This window comes from Anastrepha ludens, chromosome 5, assembly GCF_028408465.1.
Source record: "Anastrepha ludens isolate Willacy chromosome 5, idAnaLude1.1, whole genome shotgun sequence".
NCBI lineage: Eukaryota > Metazoa > Arthropoda > Insecta > Diptera > Tephritidae > Anastrepha > Anastrepha ludens.
Window position 1 is genome coordinate 50,946,179 of NC_071501.1, and position 26,764 is coordinate 50,972,942.

At 35.7% G+C, this 26,764-nt stretch overlaps 2 protein-coding genes across 3 annotated transcripts in view; both read left to right on the forward strand.

Moving 5' to 3' along the window:
* The window catches only part of LOC128864359 (inhibin beta B chain), a 35,395-nt gene extending 8,631 nt beyond the window's left edge, over nt 1-26,764 (forward strand). Inside the window, exons 1-5 of one of the 2 annotated variants that reach the window (XM_054103981.1) lie at nt 10,929-11,260; nt 14,187-15,522; nt 15,688-15,945; nt 25,540-25,922; nt 26,046-26,764. In XM_054103981.1, the coding sequence (XP_053959956.1) occupies nt 14,514-15,522; nt 15,688-15,945; nt 25,540-25,922; nt 26,046-26,213 (1,818 nt within the window). In that variant the 5' untranslated portion in view covers nt 10,929-11,260; nt 14,187-14,513 and the 3' untranslated portion in view covers nt 26,214-26,764. Of the gene's footprint in view, nt 1-10,928; nt 11,261-14,186; nt 15,523-15,687; nt 15,946-25,539; nt 25,923-26,045 lie in introns of those variants that run through there. The other variant, XM_054103982.1, reaches the window with a different exon arrangement.
* On the forward strand, nt 1,643-4,456 carry LOC128864706 (tigger transposable element-derived protein 6-like). The gene is made up of 3 exons (XM_054104457.1): nt 1,643-1,858; nt 1,965-2,277; nt 4,344-4,456. Exons 1-3 carry the CDS (start codon nt 1,643-1,645, stop codon nt 4,454-4,456), a joined length of 642 nt encoding a protein of 213 aa, XP_053960432.1.

Genomic DNA, 26,764 nt, shown 5'->3' on the forward strand with positions numbered 1-26,764 from the left:
CGGCAACAACAGTAGCAACATAAATTTCTTGAAGGTTATTTACCGCAACAAAGTGCAATTTTGTCATATTTGTGTTTTTGCTGCTCTGCGCAAATGTTCAATGCACTCGAAAATTTTAAAAATAAAAAGATGAAAAAAACTGTACTTTATTTCAATAAATATAATAAGGAATTTGTTGTATGGAATTTCTTTGTAATATTTTGCCAATTGTACAAAGAAATCTTGACGTCTGCAGCTTGAGAGATTAGAGAAGGTGATTGAATAGCACGCAAAGAATATGTGAATGATTTGTTTTGAATATATTTTTATGTTATTTAAAAATTTCACCATAAAAGTGAATAAACGCACCTACAACGGCATGAACTTTTAATTAGGCCATTCACGAATTCCGCAAATATGCTCTAAATAATCTTGGAATATTGTTTTTGAAACGCAAAACGACGCTGCGACTCTATTTTTACTAATAATATTCAACAGGCTACCCAAGTTGAAGGACTGGCTTTGAATAAAAAGCTTACCCCCATAAATACACCAAATATTGATAAGTTTGTTATTCACATTGAAAATCTGAAGACTCTATATAACAACCTAGAAATTTGAATTTAAGCGACCACATTGAATGGTACAAAAATTCATTTTAGATACATCCTTACAAGCATAGATGAACTCTCGAATTACAGCATGCATAATGACTATGTATGTAGATCAATAATTTCTTATTTAAGAAATCGAAATACAGTGAAACCTCGATATTACGAACTTCGTTATAACGAAAAACTCAACATAACGAATTTTTCTTTGAGTCCCTTGAAAAAACCTCGCTTTTACGAAGTTTTTCATATAAAAATGCTCTATAGTTATAACGAAGAATTTCTGAGTCTGATAGCCTCTATATAGCGAAGCAATTTCTCGAATACCTCTATACAACGAAAATAAAATAAGGCAAAATCAAATTTGTGGCGAGCCGTTAAAATTCCGTTATCCTAAACCTCAGCATAACAAAGTGAGAACAAAGCAAAATAAGTAGAAGCGAGAAAAAATTAATAATTGATGCCGTTGATCAAGCTGATAAATCGAAGCAAGAAATTGCTAAACAATTTAATATTTCCCCGAGTACTCTTTCAACAATTTAAAAAAATGTTTGTTTAAACGGTTTTCACAATGTCGGACTCAAAACATTTCTTTAGGAGGTTCGTTAATTAAAGCCAAAGCTGAACGCTGTACGTATGGGGCACAAGGAATTTAAAAATTTCGAAAAGTGAGTGGGGAAAGTGGCAGTGTAAGTGACCAAGTTTGTTCTGACTGGAAAACGTTTATACCATGTCTGTTGGCAGAATATCAGCCCCGCAATATTTTTAATGCAGACAAAACTGGGTTATTTTTTAAATGCGCACCAGATCGAACAATGGCACTTAAATTTGAGCAATGCCACGGCGGAAAACATAGCAAGGAAAGACTCTCAATTGTATTTACGGTAAATAGTTCTGGCACTGAGAAGAGAAAATTGCTCGTAATCGGAAAGTCGGTGAATCCAAGATGCTTTAAAAATATAAAAAGCTTACCAATGGACTATCTTGCGAGCAAAAAAGCTTGGATGACTACTGAAATGTGGTTGGATTACTTAGAAAAATTTTACAACGAAATGACTAAGGCTAATCGCAAAGTGTTGTTGCTCGTTGATAACTGCATGGCGCACAAATGCCCTACATCACTGAAATATATTAAATTACAATTTCTGCCGCCAAACGCAACATCGAAACCACAACCTCTAGATCCGGGAATAATTAAACATTTCAAGCAATTCTATCGCAAAGAGGTGGCCAAAATTTTAATGAATGATATGAAAGAGGGGGCAAGAGTAATATCAACGTTCTACAAGGCATCAAAATGGCCCATAAAGCATGGGAAAACGTAAAACAACCAACGATTGTCAAATGTTTTGCGACATGTGGCTTTGTCGACAGACCTCACAGGATTGTGTTCAAGACAGCGAAGAATGGCTTGTCGTTAAAAACCATTTCAATTTGGATGAACGATTTGATGATTTTGTTACTTTCGGTGATAACGTCAGTACTACGGGTCTTATTACTGATGATGACATTGTTGATAGTGTTTTGAACAGAAATACACTCGACATTGTTGAGGAGGATGAAGAGGTCGAGAACATTATCACTGCCAAAGAAGCTAAACAAATGGTTGAAAAGCTTCAAACTTTTCTTGAGGCACAGGAAGCTATACCAAAAAGTGCATTCGATAGCTTAGCATCTGTTGAGCGAAGTATTGATGGCTGCATTCGAAACTTGCGCAAACAAACAAAAATAACCAATGATTTTAATAAAATCTAATTGAAAAAATGTATAACTTTTTATTTTTTCTATCCACCCCACTTCAGTGCAGTTTTATCATTTTGATGTAAACAGGTAAAAACAGTATTTATAGCGAATTTTCTTTCAGATTTCTTTAAATTTCGTTTTACCAAGGTCTTACCAATAAGTACCCATAGCGAATAAATATAGTAGATATAACGAAAAATTTTCTGGTTCCCTTCAGATTCGTTATATCGAGGTTTCACTGTATTTTGTCTGCCTTAAATTGTGCAAAACAGCAGAACCTACGACTGTGACAGCTGCACCTAGGACAGTTCATGAATAACAATATTGGCGTGTGAGGGTAATCAGGACCTGAAACAACGTTAAGTGCTCAACCAGCTTGAAAACGCAGAGACAACTTAAAATGAAGCACCAAACATTTCTTTTAATAATTTCAAAGTTTCATTTCTTTTTCCAAGTTTTGTTTTAAAATTTAACAACATTTCGTTGCTCGAATGTTGCACTTTTTAATTTTCCAATGAGACAAGAAAAAACCACTCTAAAGCTGGATTCAAGGTTCGTCTTCGGACAGCTTTAGTTAGTAATTTTATAGGTATGTAATTTCTGTGCTCTCAGTTTTTCAGCGGGTAGCGAGAATGTGCTGCACATTATTTGTTCGGATTTCGATTTTCCGAATCGCACAACTTGATAATTAGTATTGCCGTTATCGCTTTTTCTATGTGTTTGTAGCAATTTAGATGTAACAAAATCAAAATTGCGTATTTTGGCAAAGATTTCAATGCTTCTTGAACTCAGAAGAATATCAAATGTGTTCAACTGAATGGTGAACTGCGACACCTCTGCGACAAAAAATGTATACGCAAAGTAAAGAAAATGCGATCGAACAAAAACGGTTAATCCATTCTTATGCAAACGAAAGCTATAGCTTTACTGAACCGAGTTTATGAGAAGCGAAATGCATTGTATTCGAAAGAGAAGGCTTAACGCCAAACTTGAGCACCGTTATTTTGGTTCTCTGCAGCAGACGCAATGCAAGAGATGATTGTGGCTTCTTTTGAGAAAAAGAAATACAATTTGGTGGGGAAATTTCTATGTACATTAATAAACAAACAAAAGGAAGGCGAATTACTTGTTTGTGAAGAAAAGGAGTAGGAAAAAGCAATAGAAACAACCAAACACAAGAAATTATACGCACACACACAAACTTTCTTGCCACCGCGACTTCTGCATAAAAAAGCAAAAAAACTGTTTACATATATTCAATTATGTTTTCACAATTTTACACGCGGCACTTCGTTTTCATTAGTTGGTTTAGTTTAAGTTTCATAAATATTACCAAGCCACCTGTTTTCAAGGACCTCATTTCAAAGAGAAACTCGTTAATGTTCATCCGCTAGGTGGCGCTTGCATCGAGATATTGGTGTTATGGTTTTTAAAAAATGGATTTTGCTCAGCTTCAGAATGTAGGGTAGCCCCGCACAAAATTTGAATGTCGGATGCCTAGAAGGGGGATGGTCAGGTTGGCGGAGAAATATTCTGCAAGTTCATCCTACTAGGCCAATGTACATGTGTCTACATGTGTTCCAAGTTCAGTAGCTGCTATCAAAGAAAGAGTCAAGCAAGTAAACATTTTGGTCGAGAATGCCTGCCTTCTATTTCGGTCGCATCCGAATACTTTGACGTAGTTCAAGTTCATATGAATACAGGAAAATTTCAGGAAACTGCTGGGTTCATGAGTTAGTTAAGCTGCGAAATCAAGCATTGCATTTTCTTAATTTCGGATTACCCATCTTGGATAGATGAGTATTGCGTCAACTGAACGAGCGCTCGGTACGTACACCAACTTGTAATGTCGTGAGATCTTTTTGATCAGTCATCAATCAAACTTCTTAGGCTATTAAAGCCTCAATTCCCGATTGTTGTGGGAGTCCTAAACGGCCTACAGCCAAAGTCGTCTTAACGAACTTACCCGAGAGTATTGGATTAACAAACGTTATCGTGACCATATTTTAGACATTTTCAAACTCATTAACGAAACGCTAAACTTGGGCATTAGCACAGATGACGATAGCAATAGATCGGCGAATAGTAGCAACAGTGGCTCTTCGACGGCAGCTGATTCATAAGTTTTCGAGAAACATGAAGCGAATGTCTACGCCGAACCACAAAAGGCGATAGTCGATGCGGCTGTCATATTCAAAGGCACATTTAAATCACGTCCAGAAAAATATGGTGTTACATAGAGAAGGCAAAGCAACTTTAATGAAGCTTGGATCCCTTCAACTGTCGATTGTTGTGTGTGTCCAAAATTTGTAATTTTTGTTAGAATCTCCTTTGTGATAGCTATGTGCAATATAAGTAGGAATCATATCAGCAGATTTTCGTCAGCTGCCCTGCTGCCGAGTGACTAAAATTTAGGCATTTTGGCTCGCACTGTTATAGGTACATATTACTTTCTCATCAAGGGACAAAGTTAATTTTCCGTTCCCTCTTATCCTTGGGGGCAATCTTATCATCTAACCTAATTTATTAAAGGCGAAATTTGTCGGTTATTTGTAATTCTCAAACACACCCGAAATAAAATTTTTTATTAATCTACATTTTTCTAGTTCATACAGAGAGAAAGACTTGTTATAACTGACAAATACTCGTTTTGAACAATACACAGATATGTGAATATGAGAATAGGCATAAAAATACAACAAAGCTCACCGGGTCAAAGGCATTAAACGATCATAATTTGTTTTCTTGCAATGCTTGATAATTCACTCAATACTCTGTAAAAGTGGTATATTTTAAAAATTCTTTTAAATTTAAGACGATTTAAATCTCGTCTTACACAAGGTGGCGCTAAATTAATCATTAATTTTGTTTTTGAATAATTTTTACTGAATAGAAAAAAAGCAATTATCTTGAGTGTTGGAAATCTTTGCTGTGTGATTGTATGCTGCAGCTGTCTAGTTCACAAGTATCAAAATTACAAATCTTCCGATTGGGTGATTAATTTTGCGCCACCTTGTGTAAGACTTAAATATTTTATTTTGCGTGTTCGTGCGTAACATCAGTTCAAACTTACAAAAAATAAAAAAAAAACAACAACTGGCCGTTTAAGTCGCATTATCAAATTCGTTTATCAAACAAAAGTGGCGAGGAAAAGGCGAGTGCGTAAAAAATATTCACATAAGTTGCTGAAAAAAGTTGTTGGGTATTAATAGCCTACAGGGGTACTCTTTAGAATTTATTATGAATAATGATTTGCACAAATATTCAACGGCGCCAGTGTTCACTTAAAACTATTTTTCAAACTAAATAATAGTTCATAATAATCAATCACTGCTGTCCGAATGTTCTAGTTGCTGTGCGCAAAAACAAAATGAAATAAATCGCTTCTTTCCTTTGAATGCGTGATTTTGACAATTGGAAACACCAAATGAACTAAAATTTTTCTCTACTTGAACTTTCCAATACCAGGAGGCTTCCTGCTCTGCTTCCTTCAGAATATACCAGATTGATTACTTTCAGGAGGGCTGAATTGCTTGTGTACATCCGCTTGATGGTATCCAAACTCTTATCACGAGCTTACGAGGGTTGCTTTTGGGTACTTTCAAAACGTGCTGTTTAAAAGCTTATACAGCTGTTTAAGTCGTTGAAATATGTTGAACTCGCATTTTACTTTTGATGTTGGGGAACAAAACGAACTTATTAGATGGTAAATCAGGACTGTTAGGCGGATGACCCATTAATTTGATCGTTGAGTGCTCAAAAATTCAAAATTATTTTGTGTGAGCCAATATCTGAGGACTCCCATTGTCTTGGTGAAGGATGATTCGCCTGCGGCGAAAACTTCTAGCAGAAAAATTGTTGTGCATCACTCAGAATTTCTTGTTTTAAGTTCCTCGAATGATACAGTTGCAACAAGGCCAGATTTTCTGTAGAAACAGGCGACCGTTCGACCATCTGCCTTGAGGTGCTTCTTCCGCAAACAGCTTTCGCTGGATTAAGCTAGTATTGGAACACCCATACTCTCGATTGCTGTTTTGTTCCCGACTCATATGCATGGATTCAAGATTCGTCGTCATGGACGATGTCATAGACGTACTTTGTACAACCGCGGCTGATTTTTTCAACATTCCTTTACTTTCTGAGAGAGAGATTACATATTTTTTTATTGCATCTTTCCTAATATCGTTGTAGCTGGTAATATTGCTGATTGTACTTAGATGTGCAAGTTTTGCGGTTAGCTACTATAAAATGTCAAAGGTCCTTACTGATTTGATTGGCTCAATTCATTTGATTGGCTCTATTCACGGTACTGATTTTCATTGATGTAATTATTGTATGTAGAAATACCAATAAAGCTTTATTGTCACAAGTCATTCACATCAATGTAATAAATTTTAGAAGAACCGATACCCCCAATGTGAAGGCCATTCATTCTCCCTTTAACGCTCCAGGCGCCTCATTCAGAAAATTATCAGATTAATACTTTTGTACGTACTTGTATGTGCATGTATGTATGTGTAGTTCCTACATAGATGTGTATATGCATAGTTTCTCTCTAATTGAATGTATGCATGCATAGGAACTATACATACATATATAAAGGGTGTTTCAAAAGTGACGCCTACATAAATGTCAGTAGTGAATAATTCCTAGACGGTACCTTTTTTTGTAATGCATCTTTGACAATTGTACATGTCTAGAATTTTAACCATGGATACTGAACCATGGATGATATAGCAAAGCGTTTTATTGAAACTTATTATGAAACCGGTCAATCTTTAAGAACAACATTCGCAAAGTTCGTGATTTTTTTGGTGCATTTTTTTTCGTTCGAATGAGTCGATAATTCAAAGGTTGGTGAAAAAATTTCAAGAAACTGGTTCTGTTGAGGATGGAAGCGTATAGGTAAAGGACTGGCAAACCAAAAACTGGAAAATTGTTGCTGCAACGCTAAGTGTTGCGGAATAGCCTTCAACATCGATATCTCGACGTTCTGAAGAATTATACATTCATGCATCGACTTTTTGGCGGATTTTACATAAGGATTTGCCACTTTACAAAAATTCAATTAACACAAGAATTGAAGCCAACTGGTCATTATCAGCGCAGCGATTTCGTGAATTTGTTCCTTAAACGTGATGTTGGTTTTTCACGCAAGATCATCTCTAGAGATGAAGCTCGCTTCACACTGGACGGATCTGTCAACGAATAAATTTGTCGCATTTGGGGAGAGGAAACCCTCGCGTAGTTGCAGAAAAATTACTACATCCACTAAAATGCATTGCTTTCGTGAAATAATTGGGGCGATCTTTAATTTCAAGAGGACGGAGCCCCAAGTCAAACTACACGGAAAAAAATTGCATTATTGCGATTTAACTTTCCCGGTCGATTAATTTTACGTAATGAGGACATAAACTGGGCGCCTAGATCATGGGAGCTCTAACTCCACTAGACTACATTTAGTGATCTAAGTAATCTAAGATGAAATGGTTTAGTGTTGCGTAGAGGTCTAGTAGGGGTATGAACGTGAATGCTCCGTAAGAGAGATTAACAATGAATTATCTCTTTTAATTACACTAAAAATAGAAGGTAGTAAGAGTATACACCTCCTGCTCTCTAGAAACTTTAAGTAAATTAAAATCAAACGGAAATTATAGGAGGGAAAAGAACTTGAGAACTTTAACGACCTTATAGCATATTTAAGAAACACCTTCCGGACAAAATCTATTCCCTCAATTGCAATTTGTTGGCGAACAAAGGAAGTAAAAAGCAATTTGAGAGTGTAAAGGTCCGAGAACTCCGAGCTATTACGCCGTATACAATCTAAGGTTAAGTAAGAGGTGGGTACAACAAAGTTAATGGGACTATTGAATGAAAAATGGGTAACAAAGTTTAAACCTCCATCTTTGAGTTCATGAACTGATTGAAGCAAAATATTATATTAGCAATGCTATAAAACATTTAGGGTTTTGATGAAGATAACATGAAAACATTTCTTGATACTTCGAGGGATGCCAGAGTTACTGCACCAGCAAATGAGCGCGTCAGTGTCCAATTCCATATAGAAGAAAATTGGCAAAAGAAAAACAGGTACTATGTAACATCATTAAGGGGGAACGCCACTGTGAAAATTAAAAAAAAAATCGATTTATTGTTTGCATAAATAAAAAACAAATCTTAAGCGATATTCGCTTTATTCCCGATTCTATGTGCTCTTAAGTGAGCGCCCGTCGGTTCGGCCCCGTAGCGCTTACGATACGATGCTTTATTTCAAACGCGTTTTTCTCGAAGAGCTTTTTTTTGATACGGTGGCAACGATTTCTCGAAGACTAATGAACCGATTTTAATTTTCTTTTTTCAAAATTTTTGTTATCGCATTGGCTATCGTTGTACGTAGCTGATTTTCAAAATTTTGAAAATAACTAATATATTTTTTTGGGCCTGTTGAAAATCAAACAAATTGTGGAAAACACACATCGAAATTCAAATCACCACCATTTTGACAAAAACACGAAAAAAAAACACGGCTGAGTACAACGATAGCCAGTATTGTGTAGATTAATAAAATTTTCGGTTTTTTGATTTCAGATGATTATTCATTGCTGTATCGCTGCCACCAGATGATGTCATTTTTTTAACTCGTTACGTTTATTTACATAAATTTGTCAATTTTCAATATTTTAAATAAAAATTTACATCAACATAGTTTAATACATACATAATAAATTGCTTTTTGTCCGATCCTCGAATAATCATTCCTACTTATATTACAAAAAAAATTCTCAAAAATCGACTTTTTTTGGCCCTCCACAGTGGCGTTCCCCCATAACAGTAACAGAACGAAGTGTAGGGGACCTCAAATACTGCCTTGTGGCACCCCTGAAGATGCAATGAAAGATTCCGCACATTCGCCCTAAATCATAACCATACATTCTTTGTCGGATAAATAAGATTTCAACCATTGAAAGAAAATAGAATGAAAACCAAGCGAGGCTAATTTGCAGGGTAGACACATAAATTATGCAATTTTTCAGTTATAATTGTTAAGAGCCGGGTTTTGAACAAAAATGGTAAAACCTGGAAGAATCTTAAATTTTTACATTTTTATTTTAAAACAACATCTTGGCGCGCCTTTCGGAAGACCCTTTATGTATACGTATATAATTGGCGCCTACATGTACATATAAATGAGTAAGAATTTGCGATTAAAATCTACTAATTAACTGGTTTCATATAGCTCAGCAAAGCATATCAATGTAAAAGTTCAAACTCAAACACATTACGAGTATTCCTACGAAAGCGAGATGCTTAAAAATTCCATTCCTAATCAAAGCCACACACGCAGTTGTAAGTGCAAAGTGAGCATTTTTTCCCAGCTGATGAAACTTCTATGTATTTTTCCAATGCCGATCTTTACAAGTTCATCACTCTAATCGGCTTGCCACTTGAAATCATTGATAATATTCACAGTTACATGCATACCTACTTACGTAGTAGCCGCGTGCCAGCTACACGGATTTGATACAAATGATAACAGTGTCAAGACGTGATCTACGTGAGTTCACTAATCTAAGTAATTGCTCAATTAGTAATCGTCATTGTTGTTGTCATTGTCTTTTAATATCTGAAAGGAAAACAAAAAAAAAAAATTCGTTTTCATTTTTGCGTGAGTTTATTTTATTGCCATACTGATCTTGAAAACGCTTGTTTGTAAATGAATTTGCGAAATTTCGGCGAAATTTTGGCAAAGTACGTGAGCGCAGTGGAAATTCTTGGGTGCAACAGCTGCATTGGGGCGGTAAAAATAACACAAAAACGTGAATGACAAAATTAGCGCCACGAATTGCAAATTCTTTCAGGCGATATAATTAAAGCGTTCACTTTCTTGTTTTTGTTTCTGTGGGGTATGTAATTTTGCCGACGTCTGCATAGATTTTGTTTTACATTGTATTCTTTTTTTGCTTTTTTTGCTACTGCAATGACGTGTGGAAATGTGATCCATTCAACGAGTTGGTTGGCTTGAGACTCAAACATTTCACGATCGTTTGGCTGACGATCGATATTCGATTTGTTACAATGTGCAGACATATTTTTACATACACTTAGCTATAGCAACTTATGTACGTACATACATACATACATACATACACACAAATATGTACTCATATGCATAAATGTGCATGAATGTTTGACTATCTCTTCTATATGCCTGCCCGATGGCTATGCAGTGCCTTCGAGTATGCCTCTAAATTACAATGCATTCTGTAGCTGTGATTGGTAACCAACCATACGAATGTTTGGGGCCAAGCCGCTCACGCTCAGCGCGCTTTTCAAGCTGATGCAATTTCATTAGTAATTTCATGACGAAAGGTAATCGCTCACGGCCTGCATAAAACAAGCTTCTATATACTACATAAGATGGTGTATGTATGTAAGTATAGTTGTAAATATATGTATGCATACGTATGTGTGCATGTATGTAAGTGTAATGTATATGAATACGATTTTTAGTTGAATTGCCATCACGGGTAGCGACGTTGAGTAGTTGTCGCTGCTGGGGTGATCGCAAAGGGCAGATGGGGGAGGGGAGGGGACGTCTGATTTTGTGATTGTAAGCATAGTAGTGGTCTGGTAATTTTAGTGACACCACTGCTGCTGCTACGAAAGCGTTCCGGAGTCTATTAATAAAATCTGTGCGTTCGGTAGTCTGTCACTTCATTCATCAAATGTGTCGCAAGTTGTCAAGACGCGTGTCGCGGTCTCTGTCGCAAAAGATATAAACTATGAATTCGATGTAATTTGAAGGGCTGCTAATCTCAAAGAAAAAATCAAAAATTTTTTAAGGGCGCCAAGATATTCTTGTAATAAATAAAAGAAGAATAAGAGAATTACTCTGTCTTGTAATAAGGAAATAAAAGTTGGCAAAGGTATTAAGAAAAAAAATAAAGAAATAAATAAAAAAAAAAAAATTCTATAAAACTGTGTGTTCTATAAATTTGTTAAAAAAATATAAACATTTGTAAATGCACACAAAATAAATATCAGGCGAAATAAAATATACGCAAATAAATTAAACAACATCAGGCAAAAACAAATGTTTTTTCTACCATACTTCCATTCCCATGCACACGTGTGCCTCTGAAGTAGTGCGAAAATTGTGCCCCGAGAATTTTTGATTGTGTTTTAATCGCGTGTTCGATCTACAATTAACCGAAAAAGTAATGCGCCTATGAAATGCGCATTAGTTGGTTTCGTGATAGCGCTTCCATACATTTCAATTAAACTATATTAAAATACCGCTATTTATACAAAATTGCAGATATGCTATAAAAGTAATAAAAAAAAAATTAAATGAAGTGATTAGAACTGTGGTAAAATTCCTGTGGAGGAAGAAAGCGACAGCTAGATACCTTATGACTGGAAAGACCCAAAAAATAGTTAAAATAATAAAAGTAGTGATTATGATAAAAGAGGAAAAACCCAAACGATACTGAATTGTTATCAACACCAGCCTTAACATAACTTTCGTATAAGTGTAAAACTTCCACTTGAAAAAAATGACATGAGACATTTCAAACGATAAAACAAGTTTTAAGTTAAAAATGTACTTTGACTAACTTTAAATGTGCCTGTGGCTGAATGTGAAGAGTTTCTTGCGAATTTAGGGTGAACAAAAAGTGTGCCAGAAAGTGCCATACATCCCATTTACGCTAATTGGAAACTAGTGCTTCTTTTCTACGTATTTTTAGTTGGTGTTCAATAACTTAGCATACCGGTGCAGTTCTTCTTCTACTTAGCATCACAGTACTTGCTCAGCCATTGCTTCGTTCACTACCACCTGCCAGCTCTCACTATTCAAAGCCATATTCATCATTCAGTTTCTTAAGGTCTGCTTCCTCATCTTTGAGCCATCTGTTTCTCGGGCACCTCTTCTTCGCTCTCCAACCGGGCATAATTCAAGCGCTCTTCGTCTTGCGCGCATTCTGAGCTTTCTCTTAACGTGCCCGAGCCATCTTATCCGCTGGGCTAGGAAGCGAGTGAACCGTATCACGGTTTCGTTTTTGTTTGCCAGTCCTATTATTAGGTCCAAACTCAATCTTATAAAAGTGGACATCATTCATAAATTATGTTCTTTAATGAAATCTAATTTTGGTCTGTTATAACTGGTGATAATTTAGTGCCGTCCAAATTAGTTGTGAACTCTTAAGTTTAATGGTTTAGGTTTGATGGTCGACAAGGTTATATGACTGTATTGACTATTAGATATGGCATACGGTGACCGAAGTCGAGAACATACCGGGTTCCGTTTCGTGACTAATAGCGAAAGGTTTAAGCCAATATATTTCGTGCGCTACTCAGCGTTTCTACAGCTCGAATTAAACACCTTACTGGTCACATATTTCAATTGGACTCCTCTCGAGTAGACTGGAGGTGCCCAGTGGAAAAAACTTGCAATTAAAGAGCTGTTGAGTAGGTAATGAATAATTTTCCTGATATTATATGGAGAGAGCAGATGAGTTTTTAAAATCTTATTCTTTCTGATTGTCGCTATAACCGCTTAAGCCATTTTGGCCGAGTTTAACAAAGCCTGCCAGTTGTTTCTTCCACGTGCTAACCGACAACAGTTGGGCACACCAAGTGAAGCCAAGTCCTTTCCACCTCATCTTTCCAACGTAGTAGAGGTCTTCCTCTTTCTGTGCTACTATCTGCTGGTACCGTATCCGAATAAATTCAGAGCCGGAGCGATTGTATCCTTTCAGACGACATGACGCAGTAACGGAGCCGCTAGAAATTTATTCGCTGTTTATAGACATATCACCGTATCCTACGATACTCGCCGTTGCCAACGTGCAAAGATCCAAAAATATTTCTTTTATATTTATTTACAAGGTGGTGCAAAAAACATTCATAAAATCTGGTTTTTCAATAACTATTTTACTTAATAAAGAAAGGTTTTGAGTGGGGGAAATCCTTATTTTGATTATTATTTTTGTATACTGTAGTTTACAAGTGCCAAATAAGATTGATTTGCGACGCTATTTACAGAAATTATAAATCTTAGGCAGGGTGATTATTTTGCGCCACCTTGAGGATTTATTTTTGGCATCTACATCCATTACTGGGTGTTTGGCTGAGCTCCCCTTACAATTTGTGGTGTGCCTGTTGATTTTGTTCCGCAAATGACGGGACCGACAGTTTTATACCGCCTCCAAACAGCAAATGGTTTTTTTTTTGTGCAGCTTTTTTCATGGCAAGAATAGACTGGGAGGTTTGCCATTGTCTGCATAGTAGCGCCGATTTTATAAAACACAAACACATTTTCTGCTAATTGGTTTTTCATGCCCGGAGCTTCGAACCCTGCCAATATTGAATGGTAGTCACGAACCAATCCACTTCGCTACGGTGGCTGTGTAAATTCTTCAAAAATGTAATGACATTTGTAAAGATGCTTCTGTAAAATTTAAAAACACTTATGGTTTTTTAAAATTTTCATACATTTTACATAAATGAAGCGCATGGCTCTGGATAGAAGAACGTTTAATATTTTAGGAAAAGACTTCCTGAATAACACGGCAGAAGTAGCCAATATAAAAATAACAAGTCTTGTTAGATATATCAAAGCCACAGGTTGGTTCAATGATGTCAATGTAGAGTGAGGAGAGGGGATAGCCGCATTGTTATCCCTACCTACCTACCTACATAAATGAATGCTTAGTTGTAAATTTTTATTTCATTTATAATTTTTAATTAATTTCTATAAGAAAAATGGTATTTAATTATTTAAATAATACGTACTTAATTTGTTCTTTACTGAAAATTAAAATTTTTGTTTAACTTTTCTTTTCTTTTTAGTTGGAATCAATAAGATTTTGTCTACACGAAAGCAAAAATCGTTTAGTGCGTTTACAAATCTAAAAAATTCAAATGAATATAAACTGAAAGGAAAAATAAATTCAAAAAGCCGTTGAATAAGAAGTGAAGTTAAAATTTGTTCTATGTTTTTCAAACAAAAACGGACTAAATTGGGATTTTTAATGTTACCGAAGAGATAGTAAATGTGTGAAAATCTTAAAACAATTCAGTTAGAAAAGTTTCCTGTATAAAAAAACAAATTATAAAAATAAATTATTTGTTCTCCAAATAATACTCAAAGCAAGCAGTAAGTACAACCCAGCAACAATGAGCAAATACTTACTCTCCTTCATATTGATCGCATTCGTTGCGCTCGATCACAGCTTCATCTACGGCCGCCATCACAGTGACATGCAAACACCAAGCCGCACTGACAGCCTGCAACCTGTTGCACATTATGTGCCTCCACTTTATAAACAAAATCGTCACCTATTCCATATACAATCACCTCAACAGTTCCACAAACGCTCAAATAGCGTAAAAAATAATCGACCGCGAAACGCCAAAGTGCGTCGAATACGACAATCATCCTGGCATAATAGAAATAGAGATGAAGCGCGCGAGGAACAAGAGGAGGCCGCAGCGGCCCTACGTCGCTACATACACATACAACGCCATATGGCTCACCAGCAGGAGCATCTGCGGCACCACCAAGAGGAATACCATCGCATAGCAGAAAGTATAGAGGGTGAAGATGAGGCGTCGGCTGAGTTACAATCCGTGGAGCAAGTGGAGCAGGAGTCCACGACATCGTTAAACATGCGTCTGCCACGTATATGGCAACATTTGGGCGGCACCGAAGACATTATGTTCAGTGATGCGCCGCGTGATTACAGCGATGAGGTGCAGCATATCGCCGATGTGAAGCTACCACTCACACAAGCACTTGCTGAATCGGATGAAATTGACGGCTTTGTGCCGCCTGCGCCAGAGGCTCACAGCAATTCGCTCGAAACGGCAGATAGTGAGCAAAACTTAGCAACAGCACACGATGAACACCGCACAGCGAAGTCTGGTTGTCCGAAATGCGAAAGCAGTCGGCGGGTAGAACATATTAGTGAAGAAGAGCTGACACAGCTACGTATAGAGTATGTGAAACAGCAGATTTTGGAGAAATTGCGTCTGAAAGAGCGACCCAATGTTTCTGCGGTGGGCTTGCCCAAACCCATCTATGAGGGTACAACTATCGACGAAGAGGAAGATGATGGTGCAAAAAACAAAGATCTCGATGACTACTATGCGCGAACGAAAAAAAAATTCATTTTTCTTCAAAGAGGTAGGTGTTTCTAGTAATTTTTATTCACATAGAGATTTTCTGAAAAAAGTATGCTTAACAAATTTCAACTTTAATATACCTACATACTCTCATAAATATAAATTTTGCATTCACAAGTAAATATAAAACAAATATTCATATAATGAATGACCTCTTTGCTTTCAGAAAAACGGGAATGCCAACGCTTGGGCACTAATTCGTCCATGTGTTTCTCCTTCAAAATTGACGATGCTGATGCCGATGGTTTTGATGTCAACACCGCTGTACTTTGGCTCTTCAAAAGCAGAACTAAACGTTCACACAGAACTAACAGTACAAGAATAGGTCCACAGACTATTGTCGTATCAGAGGTGCAGCAGAATACAGATCCAAAATATTTACCCATCGTGAAAACGATCGCTATACAGTCCATCGATGTACAAGGTAAGCCGAATATAATTAAATACATAGAAAGGTATTAAATGCCTAAAATATGTAGAATATATATTCACATGTATAAAATCAATATTTCTGAATACAATTGAATGAATTCCCATTTATTTAATTGGCGTTTGAACTTTTTATTGGGTATTTGGCCGAGCTCTTTCTTCAATTTTTGGCGTATGTTTTGATGTTTTTCCACAAAGTGAGGGCCGCCTCCGAATGGTAGACGGTTTTTCATGAGGATTTTTTTTTCATGGCAGACTCTCGAAGGGTGACCGCTATTAGAATAACTTTTTTCTATCATTTGGTGTTCTAAGCCGAGTACCCTTGAATTGACTTTATTTTCCGGATCCTAAGAACACTGGAAAAGACTTTGATCACGCTCGTTTTAGTGTAAGTGTTTTGACTCAAAAACCGTGTGCCGCTTAAAAAGTATTCTCTGTTCATTGTTTACCGCTGAGGAAGAAATTACGCACCACAGAAATTGAAGAAACGTAATAATAATTTTTATCAGAATTAGTGGTGGATCGGATTTCGGCTGAGCAATCATTGTAGAAAAATAGTATAGGTACATTTATCAATTGTTTAGATATTTTTTTCTCAGTGTGAAAGGGGAAGAAAAAAATTTGTTTTCTAGTTTAGAGGATCTACAAAGTACACTTTTAAAAGCAACCCAGCACCCCGATCGGATAAAACTGTTATGCAGCGTTTGAAGCTGCTTTGAACCTACACTGGAAAAACTTATAATTTGGGTTCAGGAAACAGAAGCCGGTAGTTAATTTTCTATAAAATTGTATGCTTTTCTTTACGCCATAGACAAAGTTGACCAGCTTGATTGCAACAATGCATTAGCGGTCTCCAATTGAAATTTTATTAGAGGCTTCTGCTTCTCTTTTGACTGCGACAGTGTGTGATGCTTCATTTTACCACAGATGCATCAAGGCATTAATAAAAAATTATATAGGTATGTGTCATTTCTTTCCAAGTGACTCCAAAAGGTCCAAAGAGCACACGTCCCACGTTCTTGATAATCCACATGCACTGAGATTAGTTGAACAGATTTATTGTCACGCGTTGTCAAACGCCTCGAAAGGTCTTAATCTTTATTTATGTGACAAAGTAATTTTTTTTTTTTAAATTCTCACGAATCGCTTTCCAAACAAAAACAAAAAATATTGTTGAAAATACATCTAACACAAACTTATTTCAAGCTCTTTTCTATATTACTTTCACTTGAAAATGCAGCATTGAAGAATTATTTAATAAATAAATGCTTGGCAGTAAAAAACTTAATTTTCTCTACTAGCACTGAATCCGAATGACAAATACTTTTTACAGTTAAACACATTTCGTCTTTTTGCATTTCATTGTTAGTTTTTAAATATTAATTATTAGGCTGAGCTGTTTTTATAATATACATAAATACAACTCTAAATAAGTGGAATTGTCCGCGAGGTACGTCGGTTCTGAAAGGGTTGATCTAAATTCGCTGTTTTTTTTGCAACGAAATTAATAAGAATTGGCAGAGCACTTAGAAGTATAATTAGGAAAAGAAATAGAAATTATTTATTAATTTTTGGCATTTTTCAATGGGTTGCATACTAGCATGGAGCAATAAATTATCTGTGTCACTTTGCAGCAGCGGATTTCGCGATCGGGCCAGATAGGAAGAGGGCGAAGTTGTCTACTGATGCTCATCCTTTAGTTGACGCAACTATGCAAGCAGAGCAAATCGTATTCGTTTTTTAGTCTGTAGTTTTAAATTTAGATCACTTTGATTGTCATGTATTTTATCTGGAAAAAGAATTGGTTTTTTTATATTGAATATTAAAAGCGCCACTCTGTTTTTGAAATCAGTTGAGAGAATGGTGATCAGTTTAGGGGTATTGGATATTTATTGTGCAATCTTTATTATTTTTGTATAAAACCATGCATGACATTTTTTTTTTAAATAATCCCTTTCAAATGTTGGTCACAACTGCGCCGTAATTCGGCCATACGTAAACACCTCTTTTGCATGATTGGCTGGAGGACTTTGGTCGGTATATCGTGAACAACTTCAGTAATGTTTGCTTTCATAGCCTGAAGAAAGGCATTTGCAGTGGCGCGATAGCGTTCGCTATTCCCTGTTACATTGGCACCAGCCTATAGGCCGCAGAGCTTCGACTTTCGTAATATTGTACGATTTATAAACGCTGTTAAGGCGTAAGTCTTTCCATGATGAAATGCCAATGAATGCTGAAAAGAAAATGTATTTATTTTGACAGTAGTCATGCGTGGCCCTATTGGAAACAGTACCTCCAATCTGATCACCCGTTATAAGGCTGACAGACCGCACCCGATTTAGACATCATAACTCAGTAGGGGTGGGATTATTTTCGAATAATATTCGAATAAACATTATTCGAATAAAACGAATAATACTATTCGTTTCAAATAATTCGAATAGTTCATTATTCGAATAGTTTACTATTCGAATACCTCACTATTCGAATAGTTTACTATTCGAATACCTCACTATTCGAATACCTTACTATTCGAATACCTCACTATATATTCATTTACATCAGGGAGAAAATGCTTTTAAAAATATAAAAATTACATTGGCCCTTCTCATGGTGCATGCACTTGTACATAAACCGATTAGTAATCCGCTAATCTAAATAAATATTTACCAAAAATATTCGAATAGTGAAGTATTCGAATAGTGATGTATTCGAATAGTAAGGTATTCGAATAGTAAGGTATTCGAATAGTGAGGTATTCGAATAGTGAGGTATTCGAATAGCATTATTCGAATAAACGAATAAAAAATTCGAATAAATATTATTCGAATTACGAATACCTCTCGAATAAAAGATTTTATTATTCGAATAATTTTTATTCGAATAGTCCCACCCCTATAACTCAGTGAATGGGCAGTGTTTTTTCTTATTATTTGTACTTGACATTGCTAAAGCATGCATAATTCACAATGTATATAATAAAAAAATAAATTTAGAAAATCGTTATTTGTTATTTGTTATTTTAACCGAAAATCCACTACTCACTAAATTACCAGGGCATTTGTTTTGAAAAATTAAATCTGATGAGCTTGAATTTCACTTATTGTTACTTCCTTTTAATAAAAAGTGATATTTTCTTGAAATAGTATTATTAATATGACAAAAGAAATGAGAAAAAAATACGAAGCAATAACAAATTGCATTTTTATATGTGTACTTATATATTCATATGTATGTAAGTATTTTCTTAAGAAAGCAAGTAAATTAAAAAGATGACAGCACATAGTAATTCATGATTACCAAAAATACTCCGAACTTTTGTAAAGGGTATTTCCAAAGATGCACCTACATATTGTTTTAAAATAAAACATGTGAACATTTAGATTCTTTCAGGTTTCACTACACAGTACGTTCAATAAATAACATAACTTTTCAGATGTAGAGTAAAGCACGTATCGTACTGTGTTTGAAAGTTATATTTTATTCAAAATAGTCTCCATTTAACTCGATACAACGTTCAGAACGATCAACCAGTTTCTGCATGGACTTTTTATGTCATCTAAGGGAATGTTCTTTAACACCTGTGTCACGCCTGCTTGAATGGCTGGAATATCATCATAAAACGCACCTTTCATGGCAGTTTTCAATTTAGGGAACAGAAAATAGTCGCATGGTGATAGATCAGGAGAATACGGAGGGTGGTCGATGACACAAATATGTTTTTGCATCAAAAATTCACGAACATTTTTGGTTTTGTGAGGTGTTGCATTATCATGCAATAAAACAGTTGTTTCCCCTCTGGATATTCAGGTCTTACACGAACAATTCTTGACCACAAACGATGTAAAACTTGTAAATAGTATTCTCCATTAATAGTTTGACGTTCGGCAACAAATTCCTTGTGTACAATACCCTTGGAATCGTAGAACGTGATCAACATTGTTTTGATTCTTGACTTCTGAAAACGCAATTTCTTTGCTTTTGGCTCCCCTTTCGTCTTCCATTCTGCAGATTGACGCTTAGTTTCAGGGTCATATTTGAAGCACCATGTTTCGTCACCAGTTATGATTGAATCAAGAAAATCTGGATCGTTTTCAGCTGTTGAAATGATGTCTTTACAATGCTCTACACGAGCGATTTTTTGATCTTCATTTAATTGGTGTGGAACAAAGCGTGCACAAACCTTTCTTTTACCCAAATTGTCAGTTAAAATTTTCCAAATAGTACCAGTAGATGAATTTAATTCTTCAGCCAACATTCTTACAGTGAAATTTCCGTCAATAGCAATGATTTCGCGGACTTTTTCCACCAATTCAGCACGATTACTTGCTTCTGGACGACCAGGTCTTTCATCATCATTCAAATCTTCACGACCATTTTTAAATCGTTTAAACCAATTATATATAATACATTTGAACGAGGTAAACAATCATCACCATAAACTTTTTGCATCAATTCGTACGTCTCACTAAATGTTTTTCCAAGTTTAACACAGAATTTAATATTTGCTCTTTGCTGCATTGTATTTTTACGACACAAGCACGAAACATAGTGTCAATGAAAGGCGCGTAACTTTTTAACCTGTCAAACGATTTACATGAAGTTGGCCGCGGTTGAAAGCTGACGCTTGTACCTTTTCAATATGATCAAAGTTTAATAGATAGCTCTACGTGTTCCATGATTTAAATAAAAAGTTCTGTTATTTATTGATCATACTGTGTATGTTTGTTCAAAATACGGTTCTTAACAGTTACATGTGAAAAATATCAAATGACTTTTAAATATACACCTCTACAGGTAAAATTTACAATACAGTCGATTCACGAATGCCTAATTGTTGAGAATGTCGAGACACAGCAACACTTCGCGCTACAGCAACAATGTCTTCAATAAAACGTGCACTTTTTGGTCTGGCAGCCCTTTTTCAATTCTCGGCAGAAACAGTTTCTTAAAATTTTTTCACCAGTCGAGCCATTTGGACGATAGTTTTCACTAAAAAACTCCCGAACTTTCCGCTATGTTGTTCTTAAAGACCAAACATTTTTTATAATAAACGCGGTGTTCTGTCAGATAAAATTGTACAGCTGGCTACTTGAGAAATGTCAAAGGTGACATAAAAAAATGGACCGCCTAGGCTCTACTGACATCTAGATGTCACTTTTGAAAGACCCTTTATCAAAAATAAAATATATAAAAATATGTGTCCACATACTCGTGCTTAGTAAGTACGCAAGTTCATATGTATAGGAGATACCCTTTTATATATTTCATTTAACAGGTTAAACAAAGTGGGACTTAAGTGGTCCTCGTTAAAGATTCCCATAATTTTAAAATTAAGCTCATAAAACTTACTTAGTTCTAAACTAATTGAAATACACAATCACTCATTTCAACGAAAACTGATTAATATTATGTGATATTGTTTGAACAAGTGCAAGGTGGCGCAAAATTAAAAACTTAAACAATTTTTTTGCTATTTAAAAAATAATAATTTTGAGTTATGTAAATCTTTATTTTGACTTTTAGGTGCTCCATTGCTTGTCTGCTTATATACCAGACTGCAGCTGTCAGTGTCCTTAGATAAGGATAAATTCCCCACGCGGCATCACAATTGGCTATGAGCCTGAGGCATCTCATAGGACAACCGCTTCAACCTAACTTAACCTAACGATACCATTTGCAAAAATTTATAAATCTTCCGATAGGGTGTTTAATTTTCATCACCTTGTACATACATATGTTAATTTATTTATATGTTGGACTTTAACCGATTAAGGGAATTAAATACTACATACATACATACATTTGTGCAAAAATTGAATAAGATTAAGTGAAATATGAAGAAATTGTTTTCAACTGTTCTGAGGATGGGCAGCGCTGTTGTTGAGCTTTTATTGGCTTGTCTTTTTTTTAACACACTAATCCTGTATTCAAAAAAAGTAACGCACGTGACATAAGTGGGTCAATTTTGCCCAATGGACGAATGAATAGATTTTGATTTTATTTCAAGGTTTAAAGTAGTTTTTTATTTAATAAATTATAGAACTCAACATTTTTTATTTAAAAAATTAAAAAATTGAGTTAAGTAAGTACAAAAAGGTGTTGTTATGGCGATTTTAAGCAACTAGTACATAAGATAGATGTTTCAGAATGAGTCCCACAAACAAAGTTTTCGCATTTACTGCTATATTTCGTACTATTTGATCGACTTGGACAAATAAAGCAACGACCACGTTTTAGATTTGTAGGTTTTGGAGTCTTTTCAGTAGTTTCTGCTGTTTTTTGAGTGTTTATTGTATTACTATCATTTTTGCTGCACTGCTTCGAGGGAGTACAGATCTGCGCGAAATTTCCTGTAAAATAAGTTCATTTCCGAGCTCTTCTAGGAACAAACGACGCTTAATTTTTTTATTCTTGTTCCATTCAGTGTTTATTTCTCTAAAAATTACAAAGCATTTTATGCACTTATATCCAACATATTGTAAAACAAGGACTGTGGCCATCGATTTGTCCTTCGCTTGCAGGTGTATGTCCTAATAACTTGGTCTAGTATATCGACCCCGGATTTAGTTTTGTTGTAAAAATCTATGATTTCTGGCTTTTCAGTGTTGGGATTGATTTCAACATTATTGTGGAGAGTACTGAGTAGATATACAGCTCGATTCCTTTTAGGCACATATCCTACTATTGTGGTTTTGGCTTCCAAACTAGTACTATCTATTTCGACCCAATTATTTTCAAACACTGATTGACCTGAAACAAATCCCCAGGTATTACTTTACATGCAGGTACATACTTCTACTTATATAATTATGTCTTTCAATTGCAAGCGACTACCTTCTATATTAGTCATCTCAATGATTATTTTCACCACATCGGGCGGCATCGGTCCGAGCAATGGCATACCGTGTAGTACCGGGTGCGGTGGTAATAACATTTTCTGCAGCCCGCCTGCCAGCTTCGCTTGCAACCACATATATTTTCCATCCTTAGACGGAAAAGCTCCTGAAACATTATGCTGAAGGACAGAATTGTCCTCTTCGTCTGTTTCATCTGATAAATTGGGGTCGTAAAGGGATTCCACTTCTGATATCTGGTCTTCTTCATCATCACTTTCGGTATCGTTTGGTGCTTCATCATCCAAATCGGAGTTCTCTAGAAGGGCTTCAATTTCTTCTCTATTCATACTGAAACATAAATAAAACACAACCGCACTAAAAACACTTCTTACTAATTCACAAAATAATATTGATTTCACTTTTTTACACTTACTTTATTCCTTGAGAAAAAAACATATGAGTACACATACTGCTTTTACTATTGGGCAATTTCGACCCACTTATATTGTACAATATATGTAACTATTTCTGCCCAGCCTATCCTATAGATGACACATTTAATCGAAAACTTTTTTCAAGTTTAATTTTATTAAATAATAAAAGTCGAGAAGTTTCACCAGATTATATGAAGCATAAAAAAAGATATGCAACTTTTAAAGTCGTTTGGGCAATTTTGACCCACTTATACAGGATAAGTGTTAAAGGAATAGAATGAACCATAAATAAGTAAACAAACAGCTAATGGAAACATAAATAGAAAAGAGTGCGAGTGTATAAAAAATGAAAGTAATACTAAATTTTATTTGTCATTACTACAAATTTTTAAAAATTATGCATAGAAAGTTGAAGATTTGGAGGTTTTTACAATGCTTTATAAAGGGTGGTTAAGTTTCAAGGGCCGGTATTGATTTTGAATAAAATACATTTTTTTTAGGAAATTATTGCCATTTCTCTTTACTATGATAATATTGGTATGCTTCAATTATGTTTAGAACAAAATATCGGCCAAATGGCCGACGTGGCGTTGGCGGCACTCCTCCATCCGATGGTCCAAATTTTCGCTGACGCTGAAGCATAATTGAGGTTCTATGCCGTTAATGTGCCGAGTTATCTCATCCTTTAGCTCTTGAATTATTGCTGGCTTATACAATACCCTTTTTCTTTCAAATAACTCCAAAGAAAGAAGTCCAGCGGCGTCAAATCACATGATCTTGGCGCCCAATTGACATTGCCGCGACATGAGAATATTCGGCAATTAAATTTTTCGCGCAAAAGAGCCATTATTTCGTTAGCTGTGTGACAAGTGGCACCATCCTGTTGAAACCACATATCGTCCACATCTATATCTTCTAATTCGGGTCATAAAAAGTTCGTTATCATCTCACGATAGCGAATACTATTCACAGTAACTGCCTGACCGGCCTCATTTTGGACAAAATACGGCCCAATGATGCCGCAGACCCATAAACCGCACCAAACAGTCACTCTTTGAAGGTGCATTGTTTTTTCGGCAATCACTCTTGGATTATCATTCGCGGCAAATGCGACAATTCTACTTATTGACGAATCCACTGAGGTGAAAATATGCCTCATCACTGAAGATGGTTTTCTTAGAAAATTGGTCATTCACTGTTGCCCGTTTTCATAATAAGCCTGAATAACTTTAACGCGGTGCTCGATTGTGTACCTTTCCATGTTTCAAATTGAATTAGTCTGAAATTGAAAAGTGTCAAATGAAATGCAGAAAAAAACTTGAAGTTTAAGTGTGGTTCACATTCAGCATCGGTCCTTAAAATTTAACCCCCCTTTATAATAATTTATGCATTGGTGGCAAGTTTCAGTTCCCTAGCTTATTTATTTACCAAACTGGAGCCAATTTGATAAAACAGTGGGCGCCATTGAATTTAGAAAGCCCCAGTTAAGCGAGAATCAACTATAAAATTGTTTGACCAAGGTTTTGAACTTGCAAATTTACTGATTATTTGAATGATAGAAAAAGTTTTTGCCGGTCACGCTCGCTCCCTGATAGTCAAGCGCAAGCCCCTAGCACGTCTGTGCCCACCAAAAGGAAACGTTTCGAAAGAAACCCATTTTGCGACTGCATAACACAATTTAAGCTCTTCTATTTCACAAGCGCTTTCATTAGCAACTTGTGAGCTTCTATTCGTGCGATGTTCATAGAAAATTTCTCCTATTTTATATTACTCATAAGTGTTCGCCAAATTATACAATCTAAGGCAGGCTTAGAAACGCTTCCTGATTACCGTAAAGTGAACATACAATTTTAAGCAAAGTAATTGGAATTGGGAGAGCTTTGAGCCTTTACTAAGTGTATATATTTACAACACATAGATTTTTCATAAAGACTATGCTATTAAACATTGTGTGGATACTTGTACATATATACATAGGTCAAAGCATGATTAAAAGTGGCCGCTCGAACCCATTATCAATTCGTAAAAATGTTAGAAAATTATTTCATCGTTATTAATAGATTTTTTTAATCAGTTGCGTGGCTCGTGAGTTTGCATAGAAGAGGCTTCTTAGGCTAAATTTTTTGTAAAATTTTCCCAATTTTATTAAAGCATTTTATGATATTAGATTACGTTGAACTTTTACATATGTATGTGCTATGTTATGTATAGCAATATGTAATATTAAATAATCTGAGAATTTTATTCGCTATTAAAATTTGTTATACACATTCTCGTCAAATTCTGAAAAACATTTGTTCTCTATTTTTATTGCAGACGAATGGATGAAGATCGATATCGAATGGCCGATAAAACGTTGGTTTGGCAATCACGATCTCAGCCATCTTATACACATATCGTGTCGCACTTGCGATATGGCTACAATGGAGAAAATGATTTCCATGAATAAGGATTATCGTCCATTCATTATGGTCGACACTCAGAATCGTCGTCGCGCATCGCGGCAGAAGCGCGGCATCAATTGTACCGACGGTGTGACGGAATGTTGCCGCGAGAAGCTATACATCTCATTCGATGAAATCGGTTGGGGTGATTGGATCATACAACCGCGCGGCTATGATGCCTACTTCTGTCGTGGCTCGTGCGGTAGTGTAGCCAGTGTTACACAATCGGCGACGCATCATAGCGCTTTCTTGCAGGTATGGTATTACATACATATAACATATTTTCACTGTTCTGAATACTTTTTCACAAATTGTATTTACCAATAAGTACATATTTAAATGACATGAGCTCATGCCCAACGTTGTTCTTTCTTGCAGAAAGTTGCCTTGTCGCGTCGTAACCGTGGCAGCAAGCCGCTCGAACTGATACCTTGCTGCACCGCCAAACAGTATTCTTCGCTGCAGCTCGTCTTTATGGATAGTAATAATACAGCGACGCAGAAAACCTTTCCGAATATGGTTGTCGAGTCGTGTGGCTGTCGGTAGTTCCACATCACTCGAAATTTAGTCGCTCGCACCACTAGTAGAGTGCATCACTGTATTATCGCACTAGTTAATTAGCCTGTATGTCTCACTTATCTCGCATTAATCGAAAACCCATTCAAAATGCATGCCAGTATATGTAGAATTTTAAGGTCCATTAATGCAGCTGCAATAACTTTCTCGCTTTTCATAAAATCGCAAACATTATCTGTTGTTAAATAAATTAGCTTTTTTCAAATGCCACCTAACCCAAATCTCTGCCATCAAATATTTTATTTATATTTATGTATATTAAGTAATTATTTTGCTGTTTTTTATAAGAACTATACTCAGTACTTAAGCTCTCGAAGAGAAGTTAGTTACTATTAGTCATGTAAGGCTTGCTTTAGTTTAGTCTTTTGCCAAAAATAATATAAGTAGTCACTTTTGGAATTGTAAAAATTTAGTCCAATTTATAGCTGATTATTTATTTATAAGTTTTATTATAAGTGCTCGAGCACAGTTAGAATACTTAACAAAAACAAAACCAATATTAAACCATAGGTTTGGTAAGA